Here is a 23,000-nt window from a genome sequence, read left to right on the forward strand (position 1 = left end):
ATGCATACTACAACAGATAAACCTTGAAAACATCATGCTAAATAAAAGAATTCAGTCACAAAAGGCCATGCATATAAGGAGGGACCCCAAAAACCGAAATTATCTTCTGGAGGGGGGCCCTTTGTAGTACAGGCTTCCCCTGCTAGGTGAATGTTGTGGTAACACATCTGTATCAGTGTACCAGCTGGAGTTGTTGTGAGAGGCCGCATTCAGCTTCAGTGAATTTTCTTTTGAAGACTTTCAGTACATTTGCCCATTTCATGATGGAGGATTTACAAGCTCACCTGCCCACACCACGTGCTGAGTTAAGTGTTCAGCAGTTTTTGACTAAAACCAGCATGACTCCCATGGCCTACCCTCCCTATTCACACAATCTTCCCCAAAACGACTTAATTTTACTTCTTTTTGTTTCCCTGATGAAAAAGGTCCTCAAAGAAAAACACTTTGCCCAGGTGGAAGAGATGAAACAAAAAACCGCAGAAGCACTAAAAGGGCATCAAAATGAGCAAACACTGCAATCTATAAATGATATATTTATATTGTACACTTGAAACTTACATAATCTTATCAACCAATGTCACCCCAATAAATTTAACAATTTAAAGAACAAGGGATTTAAATTTCAAAAAGAAAAACAAGAGTAGCAACAATCAAAAAACACATACTATTTAAAGGAGGACTACAAGTTAATTTTAAACTTTTTAGCAGCCAACCTAATTAACAATACCAATCAGTTTATCAATTCACAGTGTCTTTAAATAAGACAAAAATCCAAGCTCAGGAGAATTACAACTAATCCTAAAACAGGAATTTTCACTCAGGATTGCATGAAGAATAACCTCCAGAAAAAAATATCTCCTTTAGCCAGAAAGATAGAAATCAAATGGTTTCCTGCCCTGAGTGGTAGAACTTACTGGTTGGGCATCGTTCTGCAAAGTTAAAGATCACTGGTTCAATTCCCAGTCAGGGCACATGCCTGGGTTGTGGATTCAGTCCCTGGTGTGGTGCATACAAGAGACAACCAATCAATGTTTCTCACGTTGGTGTTTCTCTCCCTCTCTTCCTCCCTCCTTTCCCCTCTCTAAAAATAAACAAATAAAATCTTTAAAGACAAAAAAGAAGAATCAACTGGTTTCCTTCTTTGTTTTTTTTTTGGGTAGAGAATTTTTATTAAGAGTTTATTTGAGCCAAAATGATGACATATGCAAGGGAGCGAGATATCAAGTGCTCCGCCTGGTTTCCTTCTTAAAGTAAAATTAAATTAAAGAAATTCGGCCCTGGCTGGTGTAGCTCAGTGGGTTGAGCACGGGCCTGTGAACCACATGATCGCAGTTTGATTCCCAGTCAGGGCACATGCCCGGGTTGCAGGCCAGTTCCCAGTAGGGGACTCATGAGAGGCAACCATACATTGATATTTCTCTCCTTCTCTCCTTCCCTTTCCCTCTAAAGATAAATAAATAAAATATATTTTTAAAAAAGAGAAATTCAACAGAAGGTCACTGGAATCTCTTCACCGATCTGGTTTAACTCAGGGAAGTAAGATTGGGTGAAGAGTATACCTTTCAGCCAAATCCTACAAAAATGACTCTCTACAGGTAAATTCTCTTCAATAGGAAAAAAGTAAATCCAAAGCAGTGAATCTAACAGATCTCCATGTTTATTTTAATCTTTTCCACATTTCTGACATTCTATATTTATATATTTATCATGTGTTATTGTTATAAGCTACTTTAAAACCTACAAAATGATGTTATAAACAAGCATCTATTAAAAATTTCTTCCCTGGCAAACGCAGTCTAACTTAAGCAAATACATCCCTTAATAAGGAAACATGACACCAAGTTCTGTTCTTATTGGAAACAATTTCACCCTGAATAACCTTAGTTAAGCTACTGTGCCAAATTTTGCTATATATCTAAAATTAGACTGGATTATTATTAAGCAAACTAACGTTTAAGATTAATTTAGATACTTACCAAATGGTTTGAGTTTTTTTAAAAACCAGGCACAATAAGCCTAGTCTATAATTCTACTTCCCTTACAGTTTCCCCAAAACAGGTAATTCCACAAAATGCTTTCCAATAGGGCTATTTTTATACTTCAAACCCCTATCTGTGCATGATACTCATCTTCAGTCAATATTCTTTTTTTAATCAAGTGTTAAGTTAAAATGTTACAGAAAGATACCGAGATGCTTAAAATTTAACACACTTTCCACTAGCATGTACCTAAATATTCACTACCACATACTTCTAAGACATGATCATTACCATCAGCTGTAGTTGCTTTCTGGTGAGGCATCAGCATGGCAGCAAATTCCTGAAGTTGATTTCCTCTGATGATCCTATCCAGGTACATTTTCTCTAGGATCCCATAAGCAGCAAGTTGCTGGCACCTTTCATCCTTAAAGAGAGTAGCTAGCATTCGAGAACGCTGTTGTCCTAAGGAAAGCAAATAAAAATGAACATCAAATAGTCTCACAATCTATTTCATCAATGAAAAACAATCTTTCTTATGGCCTCATTTTGCCTACTAAAATAAATAATTTTTATTATTTGTGGCAGTTTTATAAAGTTGAGGCCAACACTAAATTAGTGAATACTCAACTGTTATTCCTACAGGAAATAAGGGGTTAGGTTCCTATGAGCCTCTGGCCACATGTTTGTCAGCTAATCATTATGCAGCCTTGTTTTACGTTACTCATACCTGAATAACACTTATCTATTACATGCATTTTCTCTATGAGGCACATCACAGACCTCCTTCTCTTCAGAACAAAAGAGAGTACTTCAGCACTATGTTTAGGGGCCAATTTAAGCATCAAAATCACCATCAAAAAGCACAAAAATGTGAAAAATACACTATTAGTAGCCCACAAAAAGGAACTTTACAGTATGAAGGTGAAAGTATAAAGCACTGCCTTATTCAACTCCAGCTGAAAACATACATTGGGGTGATTCAAATCTTTTCCTTCTCTGTGCATATTTGCAAATGATGTCAAAAGCATCAATGTTGATTTTGGGGTAATGAATAAATTTTAGCAAGTAGGCAAATTCACAAACAGGTAATAATGAGAAACAATGGTATACTCATTTGTGAAGAATAGGATATACACCAAAATCCTACAAGTGGTTCAAATTATAGTTAATTGTTATTTTCTTCTCACTTATTTGTATTTCTACAATGAACATGCATTTCTTTGGTAGTAATAAAACAATTTATACAAGATGAACAAATATTTCTCTAACAGGAAACTTAACATTCATAGGTTCTATTTAGATTTTCAAGGATCTCCATTTTTTAAAACTTTTATTGACTTTATTAATTTACTATTTTTAGAGAGAGAGGAAGAGAGGGAGAGAGAGAGAAAAACAATGATTTTGTTGTTCCAATTACTGATGCATTCACTGGTTGCTTCTTATATCCTGACTAGGGATCAAACCTGCAACTTTGACATATTGGGATGACACACTAACCAACTGAGCTACCCACCCAGGGCTCAAGGATCTTTAAATGGTGAAAAATTACATGACAACTGATGACATTAAAAAATTGAAAGGGTACAATGAACAAATTTTGTTTTTAAATACATTTTTAGTTCTGTATTCTGAAAGGGCCTAACACAACAACATCCAGTGGCAATGAGCACATCTAGCACCCTGATCTTGGTCTCCCCATCAAAAGAAACTAGGGATCCTTGAAAAATAGCTGATTCCAAGTCTGAGGCAGGAAAAATACAAGATGAGCCTAAAGTGTCTTTTTATGCTGCAATGCAGGCAAGTATTCCAAGATTAATGGGGCCATGTAAAAAAGACATTATTTGGTCATATTTGGGACTTTGAGCATCAAAAAGGACAATAATTAAATAATACACTGAATAAATAAAAAACAAAGTCAAATATACAAAAATGTTCATAGCAGTACTATTCCAAACAGCCAATCAGAAACCATCCAAAGACAATAGGATAAACTGTGGCATATTCACACAGTGAAAATGAAGAACCTATACCTATATGTAACAATATGGACAAATTTAATAAAGTTAAGCAAGGGAAACAAATATATTACCAATATACTGTAAGATTTCATTTATGTAAATATAAGAAGCAGGTACAACTACAGACTGATGATAATGCTTGGAGGTTGGGGGATGTGACTGGTTGCTAGGAGAAAACAGACAAGAGGCTTTCAGGGTGAAAGGAAGCTAGGGAACAGAATTTTCATAATGTCAAGGAAGCACCCCAGAAATTATTTATGAAATACAAAGAGGACAAAGCACTTTTAAAATGGAGCTTTTACTTTAACCAGATGACCAAATTCAGCATCACTCACAGTGGCACGACCTGACATTATGTGCTCTCTGATGTGAGGCAACTACAAGGACACAGCATTACTGTTAGACATGCCTGCTGGAAAAAAATGTAACTGGAATCTAATCAAGTCTTTGGCTAACTTCCACTTTGGAGGAAGTAATGGGATTAAGGAATTAATAAAAAATGTATATCAAACAAATCTAGAATGAAGAACGTTCCACACAACTTCAAAAAATCAGTACTTTTTTTAAGTGACAAAACTATACAATGTTGTATGTTAATTATATTGTATCTCAGTAAACTTGTGTTGAGGATGAGGAATCTATTCTAGACTAAAAAAATCTGAAGAGTTAAAAGACAATCAACAAATAAGTGAATTTGTTCCTTGTTTAGCAGACAAAAGGCAGGTATAAAACATATTCCTGAGACAACTAGGACAGTGATAGACCAAATGGTAAATTCTACAGTGGAATCACCATTAATTTTTTTAGAAATGATAATAGTATTACACTTATGTTCAAAAATATCCTTATTCTTAGGAGATGCATGATAATATATAAGAAGGGAAGGTCATAATGGCTCACAAGTAACTTTAAAATGATGTATCAAAAATGTGTGTGTGTGTGTGTGTGTGTATGTGACAGAACAAACATGACAAAAATTCAGAAAAAACTGGAAGAGTAATAAAGGGAGAGTATGTCTACTAGATAACAAAACATGTTATGAAGCTATAATAATTCAAAGAACATATACCAGTATGTTCATAAACAGGATAATTAAAGAAACAATACTATGTCTAGAAATCTACTATAATGAGTCAATAGGGGGAAAAAGATGGATTGTTCAATAAAGGATGTTAGATCAAACAACTAGCCTTTTAAGAAAAAAAGTTAATTTCCCTATCTCATCCCTTACACTAAAACAAATCCACATGAATTAGGATTTACAGATAAATTTAAGTAAGAAGTAGACAAAACTAATCTATTAGTAGTGATTACTCTTTAGGGGCAAAAGCTGGAGGCAGTGACTAGAAGGATGAAGACAAAAATATCAAACCCTAAATTTAGCAGCAATGCTCAAAGAGGGTCCTTAAGACCTTTCAAGGGATCAGTGAGATTAACACTTTCTTTTTAACACAAAGACACCCTTTGCCTTTTTCACTATCTTGACACCTGCACTACTGGTACAAAGGCAATGGTGGCTAGCTAGAACTACTGGCACCACAGCACCAATCAAGGCAGTGGCATGGATGCCCAAAACATATTGTGTCACATACTCAACAGTCAAAACAGAAATACAGTTTCACTTTAAAGTGTCCTTGCAGCAGTAAAAATTTATTTATATTAAATCTTGACAGTTGAAAATATGTCTTTTTAATATTTGTGTGACGAAATGGAAAGTGCACATAAAGCAGTTCTGCTGCAAAAGGAAGTGCAATGGTTGCCACCAGGAAACACTGCAAGCTGAACTAGTCTTCTTTTTCATGGAACACCATTCACATAAATTAATGACTGACAAGTTACAGCTTTTCGGATGCGGGTATCTGGAAGACATATTCTTTAAAATGAATAAAGTGGGCTTGTCACTATAATCAACAATATTTGCTGTCCCTGATAACATTCAAGTTTTCAGCAAAACAATAGGAATTTTTGAAAACTTCAATCTGCCATCATGAGCTTGACAGCTGTCCAATAATTAAAGGTTTTTCTGATAAAATCAGTGGTAATATATTTAAATATTTTTATATTGTATAACAAAGTACATACATCAATATTTGGAAGCTCTGAGTAACTCAGTAAACCACTATTTTCCAAACAACCAATATAACGGTGCGAAATCTTACATGTGTAAAATATACATTCAAAGTGCAAGACAGACCCTGAGTGGTGTGGCTCAGTTGGTTGGGCATCCTCCTGCAAAGTGAAAGGTTGCTGGCTTGGTTCCCTATCAGGGCACAGGCCTGGGTTCTGTGCTCAGTACTGGTTGGGGTGCCCGTGAGAGGCAAATGATTGATGTTTCTCTCTCACATCAATGTTTGTCTCCCTCTTTCCCTTCCTCCCCCTCTCTAAAAATAAATAAATAAAATCTTTAAAAAACAGGCAAGACAGACCAAGACTTGATCCTAACAGAGTGCAAAAAGTTCAGTGTTATGGTTTCAGATGCCACATTACGACTAACCTGTAAGAAACTATACTGCATGTCTAGTTAATATCAAAGTATCAAAGAATAATATCCACAATTATCTGAAAAAGCAATTAAATATGCCTATTTTTTCCAATTACATGTCCCACGCTAGATTTTCTTCATTTAGTTCCACTAAAACAACATATGACAAATAGGCTGGGCACAAAAGTACCTTTAAGAATTCAGTTTTGTCTTTTAAACTAGACATTGAAAAGTTTTTTTAAAATTAAAACAATTCCATTCTCCTAACGTTTTTTGCTCTGGAAAATATGGTTATTTATTAAAATATGCCATTTATGTTTATATACAATTGATCTATTATTGCTACTTTTAGGAAATTAATAAAATATTTTAAATTTCTCATTTCAATTTCTAATACAGAAATCAACAGATATCACCTACATAAACAAAAATGCTCCAGTGTAAAAAGGTCCTGAGACCAGATGATTTGAGAACCTAAAGTACTAAAAGAAAACATGTGGAAATACAAAATATGTCAATTTCAGAATAGGAAAGATTTTATCAAGCAAGTCAACAAAACCCAGAGACCATTAAAAAAAAGATTAATATACTTAACAATATAAAAATTTAAAGTTTCTGCAAGACAAAAATTCCATATACAGAGCCAAAAAAGGGGACAGTAAAGTTGGAAGAAAATGTGTTAAATTTCTTATATAAATGAAGAGGCGGGTCTTTTTAGATTTTATTTATTTATTTTCAGAGAGAGGGGAAGAGAGGGAGAAAGAGAGAGAGAGAACATAGCTCAATTGCCTCTCGCACGCCCCCAACAATCCAGGGTCTTGGCCCACAATCCAGGTGTGTGCACTCATGGGGAACTGAACCAGCGACTTTTTGCTTTGTGGGATGATGCCCAACTCACTGAGCCAAGCTGGTCAGAACTAAATGAAGAACTTTTATAAGTCACCAAGAAAAGGATAAAAGCTCAAAAAAAATTACCAATGGGCATAAACAGTTAATTCACTAAAAAAAATTCATCAACAATGATTTTTTAACATGAAATAATGCTCAAAAACATTCAAGGTAAATGAAACACAAATTAAAATTAGGATGAAATACAATCATCTACCAGATTAGCAAGGATAAATATATGTGGTAATACACATATAAGGAATCAAGTACACACAGACATTGTTGTTTGGAGTATAAATTAAAGGGTAACATAGAATTTCTATCAAATTTTAAATGTATATATACCCATGGACTCAAGAATTAACCTATACATTTACCCATATATGTGCATAATCCTGATAGCACTGTTTGTAACTGACTAAATTACAAAAAGCCAAACAACAGAAAATCAAAAAGAAGAGCTGTATGTATTGATATAGAAACACCACTATGATATATAAGTACATAAACAAGCAAGCTGCAAAAGTGTGTATATCACTTTTACATAGAAAGAAATATAAGAAACTGGTAATTATTGTTTAGAACAAGATGTAGTACCATTCTATACACTGCCTTTTCAGTAACAAAAATATGATTACTACTTCATACAGAAAATGTGTAGTCTAACCATGTTATTAGGCTCTCAACTAAACATAATTCAAGAATAAACATTCTAAAATGATTCAGAAAAGTATGGCTTAGAATTATCAGCATTATTCTCAATGCCCTTTTCTGCTTTGTAAGTTGAGTGATTTTATGCTACAATTTAGAAAAAAAAGAACAGTTCATTATTGACTTTATTGAAAAAGAGGATAAATGCCAGGCCTAAAACTAAGGCTTGAAGATTAAAAAAAAATCTCAATGCTGGCTTAGGTAGCTCAATTGGTTAGAGAATCGTCCCACTATGCCAAGATTGATTACAGTTTTGATTCCCCAGTCAGGGCACATATAAGAAAAAATAAATGTATAAATAAGTAGAACAACAAAATTTCTTTCTCTCTTTCCACCTAAAAACAATACATTTTCAAAAATCCCTAAACCAACACATTAATTATCCTTTCAGCTATCTCTAGATTTTAATTTATAACCCCCTCTGTATAATTTTCACTTAATTTGGTATCCATTTTTTTAGTGATATTTTAGGAGAACTAAATGTTACATTATCTCTTAATTATTCCTAATGCCTGTGGGTAATAGAGCATAACTAAATTTTTTTAAGTTGGTAATCCATTTTATTGCTGTTTCTGTTTAAATGTTTAAACTATACCATAACTGCATTAATAAGACATCCCCTTGCTAATCCTCTAGTAGTAATAAGCCTAAAATATTAAGCAAACTGACTGTTCATTAAACCATAAATGACATCCTTACCTGCTGACGCTAAGATGGTACAGTGCAAAGCATGTTTTAAGGCCTCTAGTCTTTCACTTTCATGCACTATTGTCTTGTAAGAGAGCTCGTTGTACCTTTGTGCAGCTTCAATAAATTTTCTTCTGTAATCAAGAACACGTGCATAGCATACCTATAGAAGGGAAAAGGTTTCAATTGGGGGGGAATTAAAAAGCAAAAGCAAAAAGTAAGAAGAATTTCCACTATATAATAGCATTTATAACGTCCTGGTGCATCTTAGTATAGCAGGATTCTCCAATACAAAATTAATTCCAAATCAGCTTAGCTGCTTACCTTATAATGTATCTGTAACTGTTCGTTGGTTGATTCATTCTGAAGCAACGATGCTCGATTTATGTAAGCCTCTGCCTGGACTGGATCATCATCCTCTAGATATAGCCTAGCAATCTTCAGGTATGTCTCTAGTTTATAATCCACATTGTACTGTCTAGGATATAACAGAAAAAGAAAGAATAACTAATTTTTTTTATCAAGAAATGATTGGGGTGGCAAAAAATAAGTTATCTTTTCCATATATATTGTGTTAATACAATGAAATAAAAAACTTTTTAATACATTATACACAAAAGCTAAGAAATATTTCTAAGTTAAGTTTTACAGAATTTTTATTATTTTTATCATCATTGTTCATGTTACATTTTATCTTCTAATTGTCAGGTAATCTCACAAGTCACGGATCTTACAAGAAAAAGTGCTCAGTTCAGAGATATATATATATAACTGATGAGATGATAAATAACTACAACCATACTAGGGAAAAAATGGCAATGTGTTCTCTAACCCTCCTTTGACGCCTTTAAATTACACTCCTTTAATATGTATTTCAGCATGCTGAAATACTGTTTCTTTTTTTAAAATTTATTTATTTATTTATTTTTAGAGGGGAAGGAGAGAGGGAGAGAAACATCAATGTATGGTTGCCTTTTGTGCGTCCCCTGCTGGTAGTTAGCCTGCAAGGAACCATTTGTAAAATGAATATTCATTTGTAAAATGAATATCCATAAGTATCTGTAATAGGAAAAATTAGAAATCACCAATTATATTTATGGTAATCAATTGAGTTGTGGTATATAAACATGGCAGAATACTATATAGTTATTATAACAATTACTATGTGATAATAGTCATCATGCATTTTTGCTAAATGAAAAACTGGATAAAACACAATTAAAAAATATTTATTCACACATATATCAAAATAGTAGCAATTATCTCTGGGTGGTAAGATTATAAGTGGTTTTCATTTCTTCTTTATCACAGTGCTCATATTTTATGCAGGAAATGTATAACTAGGACCCCACATAATTCAAGATTAATCCTCACAGAAAAATTAATCCTATTTACCAGCAAAGTCCTGGTAAATGGGATTAATTTAAATAGAGAAGAGAACTATACATTACTCAGTCCTCTTCTCTTTCTATATTCCCTACATTAGAGATCTCATCCAATCTAATAGCTTTAAATTCCACCTATGTATCAATAACTCCCAAATGTGTATCTCTAGTCCAGACTTTTCTCCTAAACTCCAGACTAACATATTCAACTCCCTACTATATATATTTCCACTTGGTTATCACATGTATGAAACAAAACTCTTCATCTTTCCTCAAAACCTATTCTTCACCACTCAGTAGATGGCAACTCCATTTTCCAGTTGTTTAGACGAAAAATTAGGACTTATCGTGGTTCTTTTTCTTACACTCCCTTATCCAGCCATCAGGAAATCCTTAGCTCTACCTTAAAAACATATCCAGAATCCAAAATTTCTCAAAATCTCCATTTCATCCACAGCAGTGCATAAGGCCTCCTAATTAATGGCCCTATTTCTATCATTGCATGCCTACAGTTTATTCTCAACTCAGTCATCCGAATAAGTCTTAAAAATATAAGTCTGGCCCTGGCTGGTGTAGCTCAAGTGGATTGAGCAAGGGCCTGCGAACCAGACGATTGCTGTTTGAATCCCAGTCAGGGCACATGCCTGGGTTGCAGGCCAGTTCCCGGCAGGGGTGAGTTCCCAGCAGGGGATGCATGAGAAGCAACCATACATTGATGTTTCTCTTCCTCTCTCCTTCCCTTCCCCTCTAAAGATAAATAAAATATTTTATATATATATATATATATATATATATATATATATGAGTCTGATCATGTCAGTCTTCTGTTAAAAAAAAGTTCCAATGGCTCCACCTCATTTTACTTAAAGAAAATCTAAAAGCCTTACACTGGCTTACAGGACTGCACATAATCTGGTCCCTAGTACTCTGATCTCATCCTCCACTGCTCTCTCCTTTGTTCACTCCATTCCACCCATAATGGTCTCCTTGTTCTTCTTCTTCTTTTTTAAGATTTTATTTATTTATTTTTAGAAGGGAAGGGAGGGAGAGAGGGAGAGAAACATCAATGTGTGGCTGCCTCTCACACCCCCCACTGGAGACCTGGCCCACAAGCCAAGCATGTGCCCTGACTGGGAATCAAAACTGAAACCCCTTGCTTCATAGGCCCACTGAGCCACACCAGCCAGGATCCTTGTTCTTCTTAAAACACTCCAAGCATGCTCCCATTTTAGAGCCTTTGCACTAGCCATCTTCTCTAAGGGGATCTATAAATACTGCTCCCTTAGAGAGCTCACAGCCACTCCCTTACCTCCTTCAAAAGTCTGAGAAGGTGGTAACAGTATCATCCTACCACTCCATCACCCTATTTAATGAGACAACCTGTCTCCCACTTTGGCCCTTACTTTTTCTCCATAGCCTTTATCATCTTCTAACATATTGTAATATTTATTTCTTAAATTGTTTATCATCTGTTTCCAACACTAGAATGAAAGAAAAAGCCAAAAGTAAACAGACATACATATCCTTTTGTATGTGCTGTGTGTATATATCTATAGATATGTAAAAGTATATAGATATATATGTGTACCTATACATATATACATATATGTATTTATACCCATATACAGACATATAGAGAGACATATACATATCCATCCAATATCCATTATTTACTATACTTTTGTCCTGTTTCCAAAGGAATTCCCACCAACACTTGGGCTGCATTTCTCCAATCTTCTTCTTTCTCATATATGGATGCAAGATGCTGTCTTATGGAAGCAACCTGAAATAGTAGGTATACGTGTTATATCAACTGACATCAGTTAACTAATTATGTAAAATAAGTAAGTTTATCTATTGCAACAATGCTCTAATTCAACATATCCAGCTGGCAAGTAAAAATTTATCTAGACCACCCAAATTTTTCCATGAATTTTGTAACAGAATAGCAAAACAGTAAACTGAAATAACACATTGTTACAATGTGGATTATGGCAATACCTTAGTTTATTAAGTTTTGCTTTTATGTCACTGCATAGATAATGCTGGAGTTTTCCTGTTATCAGCATTATTAACAATTTAACTGATTTTTAAAAATTGTCTATAAAGTAATATTTGATATATGAAATCAAATTGTAATTAATGAGCAAACGTCAGCTAGTTACGCCCTAATACTTATTTTATTATATATTGTAAAATGCTGTTTAGCAGTTTTGACAAAATAAAACTAAATGATAATCTCCTTTAAAAATTTAGTATCTCTTGGGAGACTTCCGCCAAGATGGAGGCATAGGTAGAAACACTGTGCCTTCTCCCACAACCAAGTTTGAATACAACAAAGGTTTGGAGAACAAAGACGCAGCCAAAGAACAGAAAATTGAACTACACGGAAGTCCAACAACAACAACAACGAACCGTTCTACCAGACGGGTAAGAGGGACGGAGCCAGCAGCAGAGCAGGGTTGGGCAGGAAAGATCCCCGAACCCCAGGCGCCCAGGCATCCGGGATAGCGTCAGGCAGACCCAGTGAGGGCTCAATACGGTGGGAGTGAGAAGTGAGACGGACCGCGCAGCCCCCAGCAATGAACCCAGCAGCGGCTGACCTCGGTCTCACATTCAAGAGCAGTGGGATGAATTGCACAGCCCGAGGTGGCGGGGGGAGGAAGCAAAGGGTGCCACCACTGCTTTCCTTTGGCCCCACCCCCACATGCAGCATCACAACCCAGCAACTGGGTCGCCCGGCCCTGGTGAACACTTAGGGCTCTGCTCCTCATACATAACAGGCACGAACAGTCCAAAATATGGCTCAAGAAGAACTCAAAGCCCCAGAGCCGATAACTCTAAGTGACCAGGAAATAGCGAACCTCTCAGATGCACAATTCAAGACACTGGTAATCAGGATGCTCACAGAACTGGTTGATTTTAGCCACAAATTAGAGGAACATATGAAGGCTAAACTAATTGCAATGAAGGGAAATGCACAGGAAACCAACAGTGATGGAAAGGAAACTGGGACTCAAATCAAGGGGGTGGACCAGAAGGAAGGAAGAAATGCCCAAACAGGAAAAAGTGAAGTTACAAGAATTCAAAAAAATGAGGAGAGGATTAGGAACCTCCAGGACATCTTTAAACGTTCCAACATCTGAATTATAGGGGTACCAGAAGGGGAAGAGGAAGAGCAAGTAGAAAAGTTAGTTGAACAAATAATAAAGGAGAACTTCCCCAGTCTGGCAAAGGAAATAGACTTCCAGGAAATCCAGGAAGAGTCCCAAAGAAGTTGGACCCAAGGAGGAAAACACCAAGGCACATCATCATTACATTAGCCAAGATTAAAATGGAGAGAATCCTAGAAGCAGCAAGAGATAAGGAGACAGTCACCTGCAAAGGAGTTCCCATCAGACTGTCAGCAGATTTCTCAAAAGAGACTGTCCAGGCAAGAAGGGGCTGGAAAGAAGTATTCCAAGTCATGAAATCCAAAGACCTACAGCCAAGATTGTTCTATCCAGCAAAGCTTTCATTTAGAATGGAAGGACAGAAAAAGTGCTTCTCAGATAAGATCAAATTCAAAGAGTTCATCATCACCAAGCCCTTATTATAGGAAATGTTAAAGGGACTTATCTAAGAAAAAGAAGATAAAAAAATATGAACAGTGAAAGGACAGCAAACTCACTGTTACTAACAACCACATCTAAAACAAAAGCAAACCAAGAGGACAGCTAGATCAGGAGCGGAACCATAGAAATGAAGAACACATGGAGGGTTAACAACAGGGGAGTGGGAGGAGGAGAAGGGGGGGGAAGATACAGAAAAATAAGTAGCATAGACTGTAGGTAAAAAATAGATGGGGGGCAAGAATAGTAGGGGAAATATAGAATCTAAAGAACTTGAGACACGTGGACATGAACAAAAGGGGGGGAATGGTGGGGGAGGGGTGTGCAGGGTGGAGGGGAATGAAGGGGGAAATAGAACAAGTATAATGGTATAATCAATAAAATATATTTTTAACAAAAGAAAAAAAATTTAGTATCTCTCTCCCTGGCTGGTGTGGCTCAGTGGATTGAGCACGAGAGTGCAAACCAAAGTGTCGATGGTTTGATTCCCAGTCAGGGTGCAGGTCTGGGTTGCGGGCCAGGTACCCAATAGAGAGCGCTCAAGTGGAAGCCACACATTAATATTTCTATTCTTCTCTTTCTCCCTACTTTGCCCTCTTTAAAAATAAATAAATAAAAACCTTTAAAAATAAATAAATAAAACTTTAGTGTCTCTCAAGATAATTGTTGCTTTCTCAAGTTAAAAAATCACTGCTCCAGATTTTTACCTGCTCTTCAAATGAAATGACTCTGGGCTGGATCTTTTCCAGGGTGAAATGATAGATTTCTTTGGCTGTGCTATCAGGCAAGTTGGGAAGATGTGTGCAAAAATCAGTCAGCAACTGTCGAGAGATCACGAGGCTGACATTCTCATTTACCACTTGTCAAAAAAAAATGAGATAAAAAATGAATAATTTATAAAAATTTTTATTAAGCAATCAATCTTCACCTAAAATTAATACTAAAGGCAATATATATTAGTGGAACCTACAATGTATTATTCCTGGATTTTCAAAATAAGTTTTCCCTATGCCTAATTATTTGATTACATAATAAGAAACACCAAAGTAGCAAAACTATCATAACTTTTCTAAGAAATTGAAATAGTTGGCAAAAAAATTTTAACAGCTGGGAATTTATATTATTCCTTTCTCTTATTTTTATACAAAGTAAAAGCACAGAAACACTCATATTTTTATTTATGTCCTTATATCTCATTTAATTATAAAAAAGAGTTTAAAGGCCCTGGCTGGTGTAGCTCAGTGGATTGAGCGCGGGCCCGCGAACCAGACAATCGTGGTTCGAGTCCCAGTCAGGGAACATGCCTGGGTTGCAGGCCAGTTCCCAGCAGGGGATGCATGAAAGGCAACCATACATTGATATTTCTCTCCCTCTCTCCTTCCCTTCCCCTCTAAAGATAAATAAATAAATAATTTTTTAAAAAAGTTTAAAGAAAAAACAGTGAAATAATTTCATGAAATTTAAAGAAAGCAAGTAGTGACAGTTACTACCACTTACACTTTCCAATAAAAGCAACAAAAACGAAGTTAATTAAGCACTAAATGTACTGGCTTAATACATAAAATAATGTATTTTATGACATTATTTATAAACATCTGTGCAGTTATTATTATACATGATTAAGAAAAACTTCTGTAGCCACACTGCTTCTACCACTCCTGATTGTACACCCTCAGACAAGAAACTTCCCCATGCTTCTGCTTCCCCAGCTGTAAAATGTGGACAAGATTGTTGTGAAGTTTAACTGCAGTAAACATAAAGTACTTTGAACAGTACCTGGCACATAGCACTCAACAACTGTTATTATTAATACTATTATTACATTGTTTAAATGCATCATGCTTGTGATGCTTAAACTATCTTAAATTAGCAGCTACTATGAAAACACTATGATGGTTCAAAAAATGTTGTTGACATAAATGATTTTAACAGAAGAGTGTTTTTATTGATGGTTCTTTGGGTTCAAAGTTTACATAAAGGTCAAAGTTTACAAAAAGCACTATTCTTTTACTACTTCAGTGCAATGTTCTCAATAGAGCCAGTCTTAACAGCTTTTCTGAAGCCACTTCTTCTCACACCTCAAGTCCCAATTTTTTGAGGCAGTAACTTACAGGCCTTATAACTAATCAGTTTATATTCATTGGAATTCTTTTTTAAATACTGGTTATGACTTAGCAAACAGTTTCATTGTATGGTCTATTGGATAAATAAGTGTTAGAAAGAAATTACTACACAAACTAGCACTTCTCAGGGAAATATAAGTATTATAAACAAAGACTGTTTAAGTCAGAAAAGTTAGTTTCCAGTCAGGTCTCTGCCACTTACTAACTGAATGTCCTTGGGAAAATCTTGAGACTCATTTTACAATATACAAGGATATCTATTATCAATACTATGTAGCCACATAGTTATTAAAAAGAATGTGTGGGATGGATATGAGAAGCATACTACAAACTGTAAAGTACTATCAAGTATCACTGATACTATTTTTCATTCTTTTTTTCCCCTTCTATCTTTGATGTTGTTAATTCAGTATCTACTCAAGCCCAGATTTTTTTCCTTGAAGATTTCTTTTCTTTTTTAAAATACATTTTATTGATTATGCTCTTACAGTTGTCCCTTTATTCCCCTCTGCCCTGCACACCCTCTCCCACCTACATTCCCCCACTTTAGTTCATGTCCATGGGTCACAAGTTCTTTAGCTTATACATTCCCCATACTATTCTTGCCCACCCCCTGTCTATTTTCTACCTACCATCTATGCTACTTATTCTCTGTACCTTTTCCTCCCTCTCTTCCTCCCCTGTTGCTAACCCTCCATGTGATCTCCATTTCTGAGGTTCTGTTCCTGTTCTAGTTGTTTCCTTAGTTTGTTTTAGGGGTTTTTTTTAGGTTCAGTTGTTAATAGCTGTGAGTATATTGTCATTTTACTGTTCATAGTTTTGATCTTCTTTTTCTTAGATAAGTCCCTTTAATAATTTCATATAATAAGGGCTTGGTGACGATGAATTCCTCTAATTTGACCTTATCTGGGAAGCACTTTATCTGCCCTTTGATTCTAAATGAAACCATTGCTGGATAAAGTAATCTTGGATATAGGTCCTTGCCTTTCATAACTTTGAATACTTCTTTCCAGCCTCTTCTTGCCTGCAAGGTTTCTTTTGAAAAATCAGCTGATGGTCTAATGGGAACGCCTTTATAGGTAATTTTCTCCTTTTCTCTTGCTGCTTCTAAGATTCTCTCCTTATCTTTAATCTTGGGTAATGTAAAATTATGATGTACCTTGGTGTGTTCCTCCTTGGGTCCAACTTCTTTAGAAGACTCTGAGCTTCCTGTACTTCATGGGAGTCTATTTCCTTTGCCAGACTGGGGGAGTTCTCCTTCATTAATTTTTCAAATAAGTTTTCAATTTCTTGCTCTTCCTCTTCTCCTTCTGGCAACCCTATGATTCAGATGTTGGAAATGTTTAAAGATATCCTGAAGGTTCCTAAGCAGCTCCTCATTTTTTTGAATTCTTGTTTCTTCATTATGTTCTAATTGGATGTTTATTTCTTCCTTCTGCTCCAAACCATTGATTTGGGGTCAGTTTCCTTCCCATTCCTGTTGGTTCCCTATACATTTTCCTTTACTTCATTTTTCATAGCCTTCACTTTTTCCTCTAATTTGTGAGCATATTCAACCAGTTCTGTGGGCATCCTGATTACCAGTTTTGAACTGTGCAACTGATAGGCTGGCTATCTCTTCATCAATTAGTAGTATTTTTTCTGGAGCTCTGATCTGTGCTTCCATTTGGGCCGTTTTTGGGGGGAGGGGGTCTCTGGGCACCTGTTACATAGTAAGGGGAGGAGCCTTAGGTGTTCACCAGGTAAGGGAAACCCACTTCACTGCATTGTGATGCTGTATTCAAGAGAGGGGTCCAAGAGGGAACAGTGCTGCTTGCTCTGCTCTCTGCCGGTTTTCAATCACTTCCCCTGCTACGCACAATCAAATTCGGCCCTTCTGGTGCTGATTCTCAGGTGGGTGGGCTTCTGTACGTTCTAGAACCCTGTGGGGTCTCTCCAACGAACTCTCCTGTGAGTCTGGGAGTTTTACCTCCTGCCACCTCAACTCCCACAGGTGTTTTCAGTCAGAGGCTTTGAGGCTTTATTTCCCTGCACTGGAGCCCTGGGTTCCAAGGTCTATCTCCCTCCCCAATAGATCCTCTCTGTTTATATGCACCTGAATGTGGGAATGCCCAGTGTGCAGGCCACAGCCTCTCCTGGTCTTCCAGTTGCAGCCTTGCTGCGAGTCCTTTCCACCTGGCTGCCCATCTCTGCCCCTCCTACTGTCTCTACCCCTCCTACCATCTCCGCCCCTCCTACTGGACTGGACAACTGTTTCTTCTTTAACCCCTTGGTTGTCAGACTTCCATACAGCTCGATTTTCTGTGAGTTCTGTTTGTTTTTTGTTTTTTAATTTTTTGTTCTACTTCTTTTGGTTGTTCGAGGAAGCACAGTGCGTCTACCTACACCTCCATCTTGGCCAGAAGTCCGAGCCTGGATTTTGAGTAATTTTCTAGATGACTGGAGTCAGGGAGTGGGGGACAGTATCTTAAAGACTGGATATTTCTAGTTCCTATTCAAAAGGAATGATCTTAGCAATAATAACACTTCACACTTATATAGTACTTATTATATGCCAGGTACTAATTCTGAGTACTTTATAATGTATAATAACTCATTTAATCTCCCAATGATTTTACAAGGTATGTATCATCTCCTCACTTTATAGATAAGAAAAGGAGGCACAAAGAGGTTAAATAACTTACCCAACATGACATAGCTAATAAAATAGTGGACTGGGACTTAAATTCAGACTATTTTTGTCATTATTTTATACTGTTCCCAATCAGTTACTATTACTGGCAACTATATAAAATCTTAATTGGGAATGTAACTCTGAAGACAATTCATGACAAATATCAAGTTGTAAATAGTTTAAATTCTAAAATAAACCCATCAATTTCAATGTAGAGTGTGGGATAAAAGTAGATTTACGGTTGTTTGTATGGAAAATAATAGTCATAAATAATAGTAAAAGAATAAACTATGTGTTGCATACTCAAAACTAAACCTCCTTTTGTCTCACCTTGTATATTAAATTTAATCTGATACACTTATATTGATGATTTGATATAAAACAAGGCTTAAGCAAGCTTTATAGTCCTATTCAACAATACAAAGCAAACATGGAATTTTCATTCCACTTACTTGCTTCCACAAAAGCTTTTAAAGCTTCTAGCTGTTCTGCCCCAGATAGCTGAATGGCTTTTTCCAGGATCTGACGATATCTAAAACAATAACAAATAAAAATAATGTTCAGAGGCAACTATATATTCTAATGTTAACTTTGACGTTTATTCATTTCTATTTACTCTGGCGTCTTTCATAGTGCTCTCATTCTGTTTTTCTTTATAGTATACCACAGATTTTTTTTTTCTTTTCAAGGTTTAGTCCATGACAAGAATCTATTAAGTTACTGGATCTAAGATGCCACTTTTGACTGAAAGTTTGTTTGAATTAAAACTAAAAAGTCAAGATGCCACTTCTTCTAGTTTGCTTTACCATACACCATAACTTTTTAAAAGTTTTCAAGCCCATCATGAGAAAAGGTAAATCTATAAGTTCCTAGACCCAAGGTGCCACTTTTGCATGAAAGCTGTAATTTATGTAATTTAATAAATAAAAAATTTATTAAATTTTTTAATTTAAACTAAAAAGTCAATTTCCTTTCAAATGCCTTAAAAGATAAGCCATTATTTTCTTTAATTATGTACAACCCAGACACACAAGAATATTATTCAAGGAGACCCAGAACCCCTTCCTCTTGTGGACCTAATGAATCTAAGGGTCCAAAAAACAGAATATGTCAACTAGGCAATGAAATTCAATATTAGAAATAGAATGTCTTAACGTACGAAATAAACTCCACCAAGCCAAATACACTCATACAATACCATTTATGGTGTAATTAGTGCCTATTAATTCTTTACTTGCATTCAGTTCTAATAACTATTCTGCCTAATATTCATGACCATGTAAGATTCAAATTAGCATTCTTCAAAGGATGGCAGAAATGCTAAAAACAGAAACAATGGTAACTATTAAGCAATGGCAAATTCCTTCCTACAGTAAAAATTCCATGAGGGCAGAAATCGTTCTTTGTTTTGATCACTGCTATATCTACAAAACCTGGAGCACTACTTGACACATCATAAGCACTAAAATATTCAACACTATTGGTAACAGTTTATTGGTTTATTTCATTTTATTTGTTGGTAATTATTCAATTAAGTGGTAATTACATGACTATATACTATTTTTACTTCTTTCATTTGTCTTAATCATAATAATAAAAGCATTAGTTAATGCATTTTACAAACCTAATAGCATTGCAATTATTCAGAATGTCATCCAGAATACAGTTAAGAAATAAAAAATTCACAAATAGGGTTCAAACTCATTCAAGCTTATGACTTGTATTTTGTAGGGTATATCCTCTACCTACCATTTATCATTTATTGATTCTCAATTCACACAGTATTGTTACAATTTTGACTATATGATTTCTCAAAACTACAATGAATCAAACTGACTTTGTAAGACAGCAGGTATACTGACAGAAAAGAAAGCAAACTCCAAAACATATGAACTATTCTAAGAGAGCAAAGAACTACTATTAAATTTTAACATAAAAACTGTTACTTTAAAAATTGCTACATTTGGACTTCCAGCCAAGATGGAGATGTAGGTGGACACACTGTGCCTCCTCGCACAACCAACAATAAGGAAAACAAAAATTTAGAAACAAAAAAAACAACAACAAGCAGACAGAAAACTGAACTGTACGAAGACAACCATTCATCCCGACTGGTAAGAGGAGCAGTGTCAGCGGCCAGTGCAGCGGGATTGCAGCAGGAAAAGGCGACAGTTGGCTCGCAGGCAGTGTCTAGCAGACCTTGGGTGCAGGGTGCCAAGGAGCAGACCCAGTGAGGCGTGCAAGGCAGTCAGCAGACTGCAGTCACACATTCTCACGCAGATAAACCAGGCAAAAATGGGCACTGAGACAGACCACACAACCTAGGGCCCCAGCGCCAGGAAATAAAGCCTAAAAGCACTGATAGAAAACACTTGTGGGTGTTGAGGTGCCAGGAGAGTCACTCGGGAGAATTTGTTGGGGAGACCCACAGGGTCCTAGAATGTACACAAGCCCACCCACCCGGGAACCAGCACCAGAAGGGCCCAGTTTTCTTGTGAGAAGCAGCAGAGGGGACTGATATCTGAGAGAGCAGAGCAAGTGCCACTGTTTCCTGCCTGACCCTGCCCCCCGCTACAGCATCACAACCCAGTCATGGGGGTTGCCCCACCTAGATGAACACCTAAGACTCTGCCCCTAACTACATAACAAGCAGGACAAGACCAAGGAAAAAAAGAGGCTCAAATGCAAGAACAAATCAAAGCCCCAGAGCCAATACATCTAAGCAACAAAAAGATAGCCAACCTATCAGATGCACAGTTTCAAAACACTGGTAATCAGGATGCTCACAGAACGGGTTGATTTTGGTCGCAAATTAGATGAAAAAATGAAGGCTACAGTAAGTGAAATGAAGCAAAATGCACAGGGAACCAATAATGATGGGAAGAAAACTGGGAATCAAATCAACAAAGTGGACCAGAAGGGAGAATTAATCATCCAACCAGAAAAGAATGAAGAAAAATATTCGAAAAATGAGGAGAGGCTTAGGAACCTCCAGGACATCTTTAAACATCCAACCTCCAAATTATAGGGGTACCAGAAGGGAATGAGGAAGAGCGACAAGTAGAAAAATTATTTGAACAAATAATAAAGGAGAATTTCCCCAATCTGGCAAAGGAAATAGACTTTCAGGAAGTCCAGGGAGCTCAGAGAGTCCCAAAGAAGGTGGACCCAAGGAGGAACACACCAAGGCACATCATAATTACATTAGCCAAGATTAAAATGAAGGCGAGAATTCTAGAAGCAGCAAGAGATAAGGGGACAGTCACCTGCAAAGAAGTTCCCATCAGACTGTCAGCTGATTTCTTTTTTTTCTTTGTGTCTCATTTTTTAAAAATTTAATTATTGTTCAAGTACAGTTTTCTGTCTTTTACTCCCATCCCAGCCCACACCCCCCCAACCCAGTGCTCCCCAAGTCCCTCCCATTTCCCGCCCCTGCCTTAGTTTTTGTCCATGTGTCCTTTATACTTGTTCCTGTGAATAAAAGAGAATTTGCAGGCAAGAAGGGGCTGGAAAGAAGTATTCCAAGTCCTGAAATCCAAAGACCTACATCCAAGATTGCTCTATCCAGCAAAGCTTTCATTTAGAATGGAAGGGCAGATAAAGTGCTTCTCAGATAAGGTCAAGTTCAAGGAGTTTATCATCGCCAAGCCCTTATTATATGAAATGTTAAAGGGATTTATCTAAGAAAAAAAAGGTTAAAAATATGAATAATATGAACAGTGAAAGGACAGCAAACTCACAGTTATTATATTGACAAATTATAAGTGTAACAACCACACCTAAAACAAAAGCAAACCAAGCAAACAACTAGAACAGGAACAGAACCATAGAAATGGAGATCACATGGAAGGTTAGCAACAGGGGAGTGAGAGGAGGAAAGGGGAGGAAAAGGTACAGAAAATAAGCAGCATAGATGGTAGGTAGAAAATAGACAAAGGAGAGGCAAGAGTAGTATGGGAAATGTAAAAGCTAAAGAACTTAAGACACATGGACATGAACTAAAGGGGGGGAATGTGGACGGGAGAGAGTGTGCAGGGTGGACAGGAATGAAGCAGGGAAAATGGGACAACTGTAATGGCATAATCAATAAAATATATTTAAAAAATAAAAGGAATACAAACAAAAAAACCCCAAATTATATAATTTGCCAGGGTTCTGGAAATTGCCTACTCAAACTCTTGACTTTAATAGATTAAGGTACAGAGCTGAGCCTAGATGCTGCCTTGCTTTTTCTCTACTATGTAAATTCTAGTATCTAAGAATAGAACTTACTGTTTCACAATAAAAATAACGAATGACTAATAAACCATGTATGTAAGAGATTTAAATAGCCATTTAATATTGCCATAAAAAATTACCCAGAAATGCTAATTGAGCACCTAGCCCTTTGAAGATGCTATAGAAGATTCTGTGTATGACACCACATAGTATAAGTAACCTTA

At 36.3% G+C, this 23,000-nt stretch overlaps 1 protein-coding gene and 1 long non-coding RNA gene across 4 annotated transcripts in view; one reads left to right on the forward strand and one right to left on the reverse strand.

Annotated features, from left to right (window-relative positions):
* COPS4 (COP9 signalosome subunit 4) overlaps positions 1-23,000 on the reverse strand; it is a 40,392-nt gene that overhangs the window by 8,176 nt on the left and 9,216 nt on the right. For all 3 annotated transcript variants that reach the window (XM_037035621.1, XM_037035620.1, XM_037035623.1), the window contains exons 2-7: positions 19,011-19,090; positions 14,469-14,620; positions 11,830-11,933; positions 9,090-9,243; positions 8,778-8,928; positions 2,271-2,441 (exon numbers count right to left, since the gene is read on the reverse strand). In XM_037035621.1, coding sequence (XP_036891516.1) covers positions 2,271-2,441; positions 8,778-8,928; positions 9,090-9,243; positions 11,830-11,933; positions 14,469-14,620; positions 19,011-19,090 — 812 coding nt within the window. The remainder of the gene's footprint in view (positions 1-2,270; positions 2,442-8,777; positions 8,929-9,089; positions 9,244-11,829; positions 11,934-14,468; positions 14,621-19,010; positions 19,091-23,000) is intronic.
* On the forward strand, positions 916-20,472 carry LOC118979538 (uncharacterized). Its single transcript, XR_005064936.1, has 3 exons — positions 916-1,001; positions 11,996-11,998; positions 20,462-20,472. It is a non-coding gene; the product is annotated as an uncharacterized LOC118979538 (long non-coding RNA).

Source organism: Sturnira hondurensis, unplaced genomic scaffold, assembly GCF_014824575.4.
Source record: "Sturnira hondurensis isolate 20B ecotype Veracruz unplaced genomic scaffold, ASM1482457v3 Scaffold0022542, whole genome shotgun sequence".
NCBI lineage: Eukaryota > Metazoa > Chordata > Mammalia > Chiroptera > Phyllostomidae > Sturnira > Sturnira hondurensis.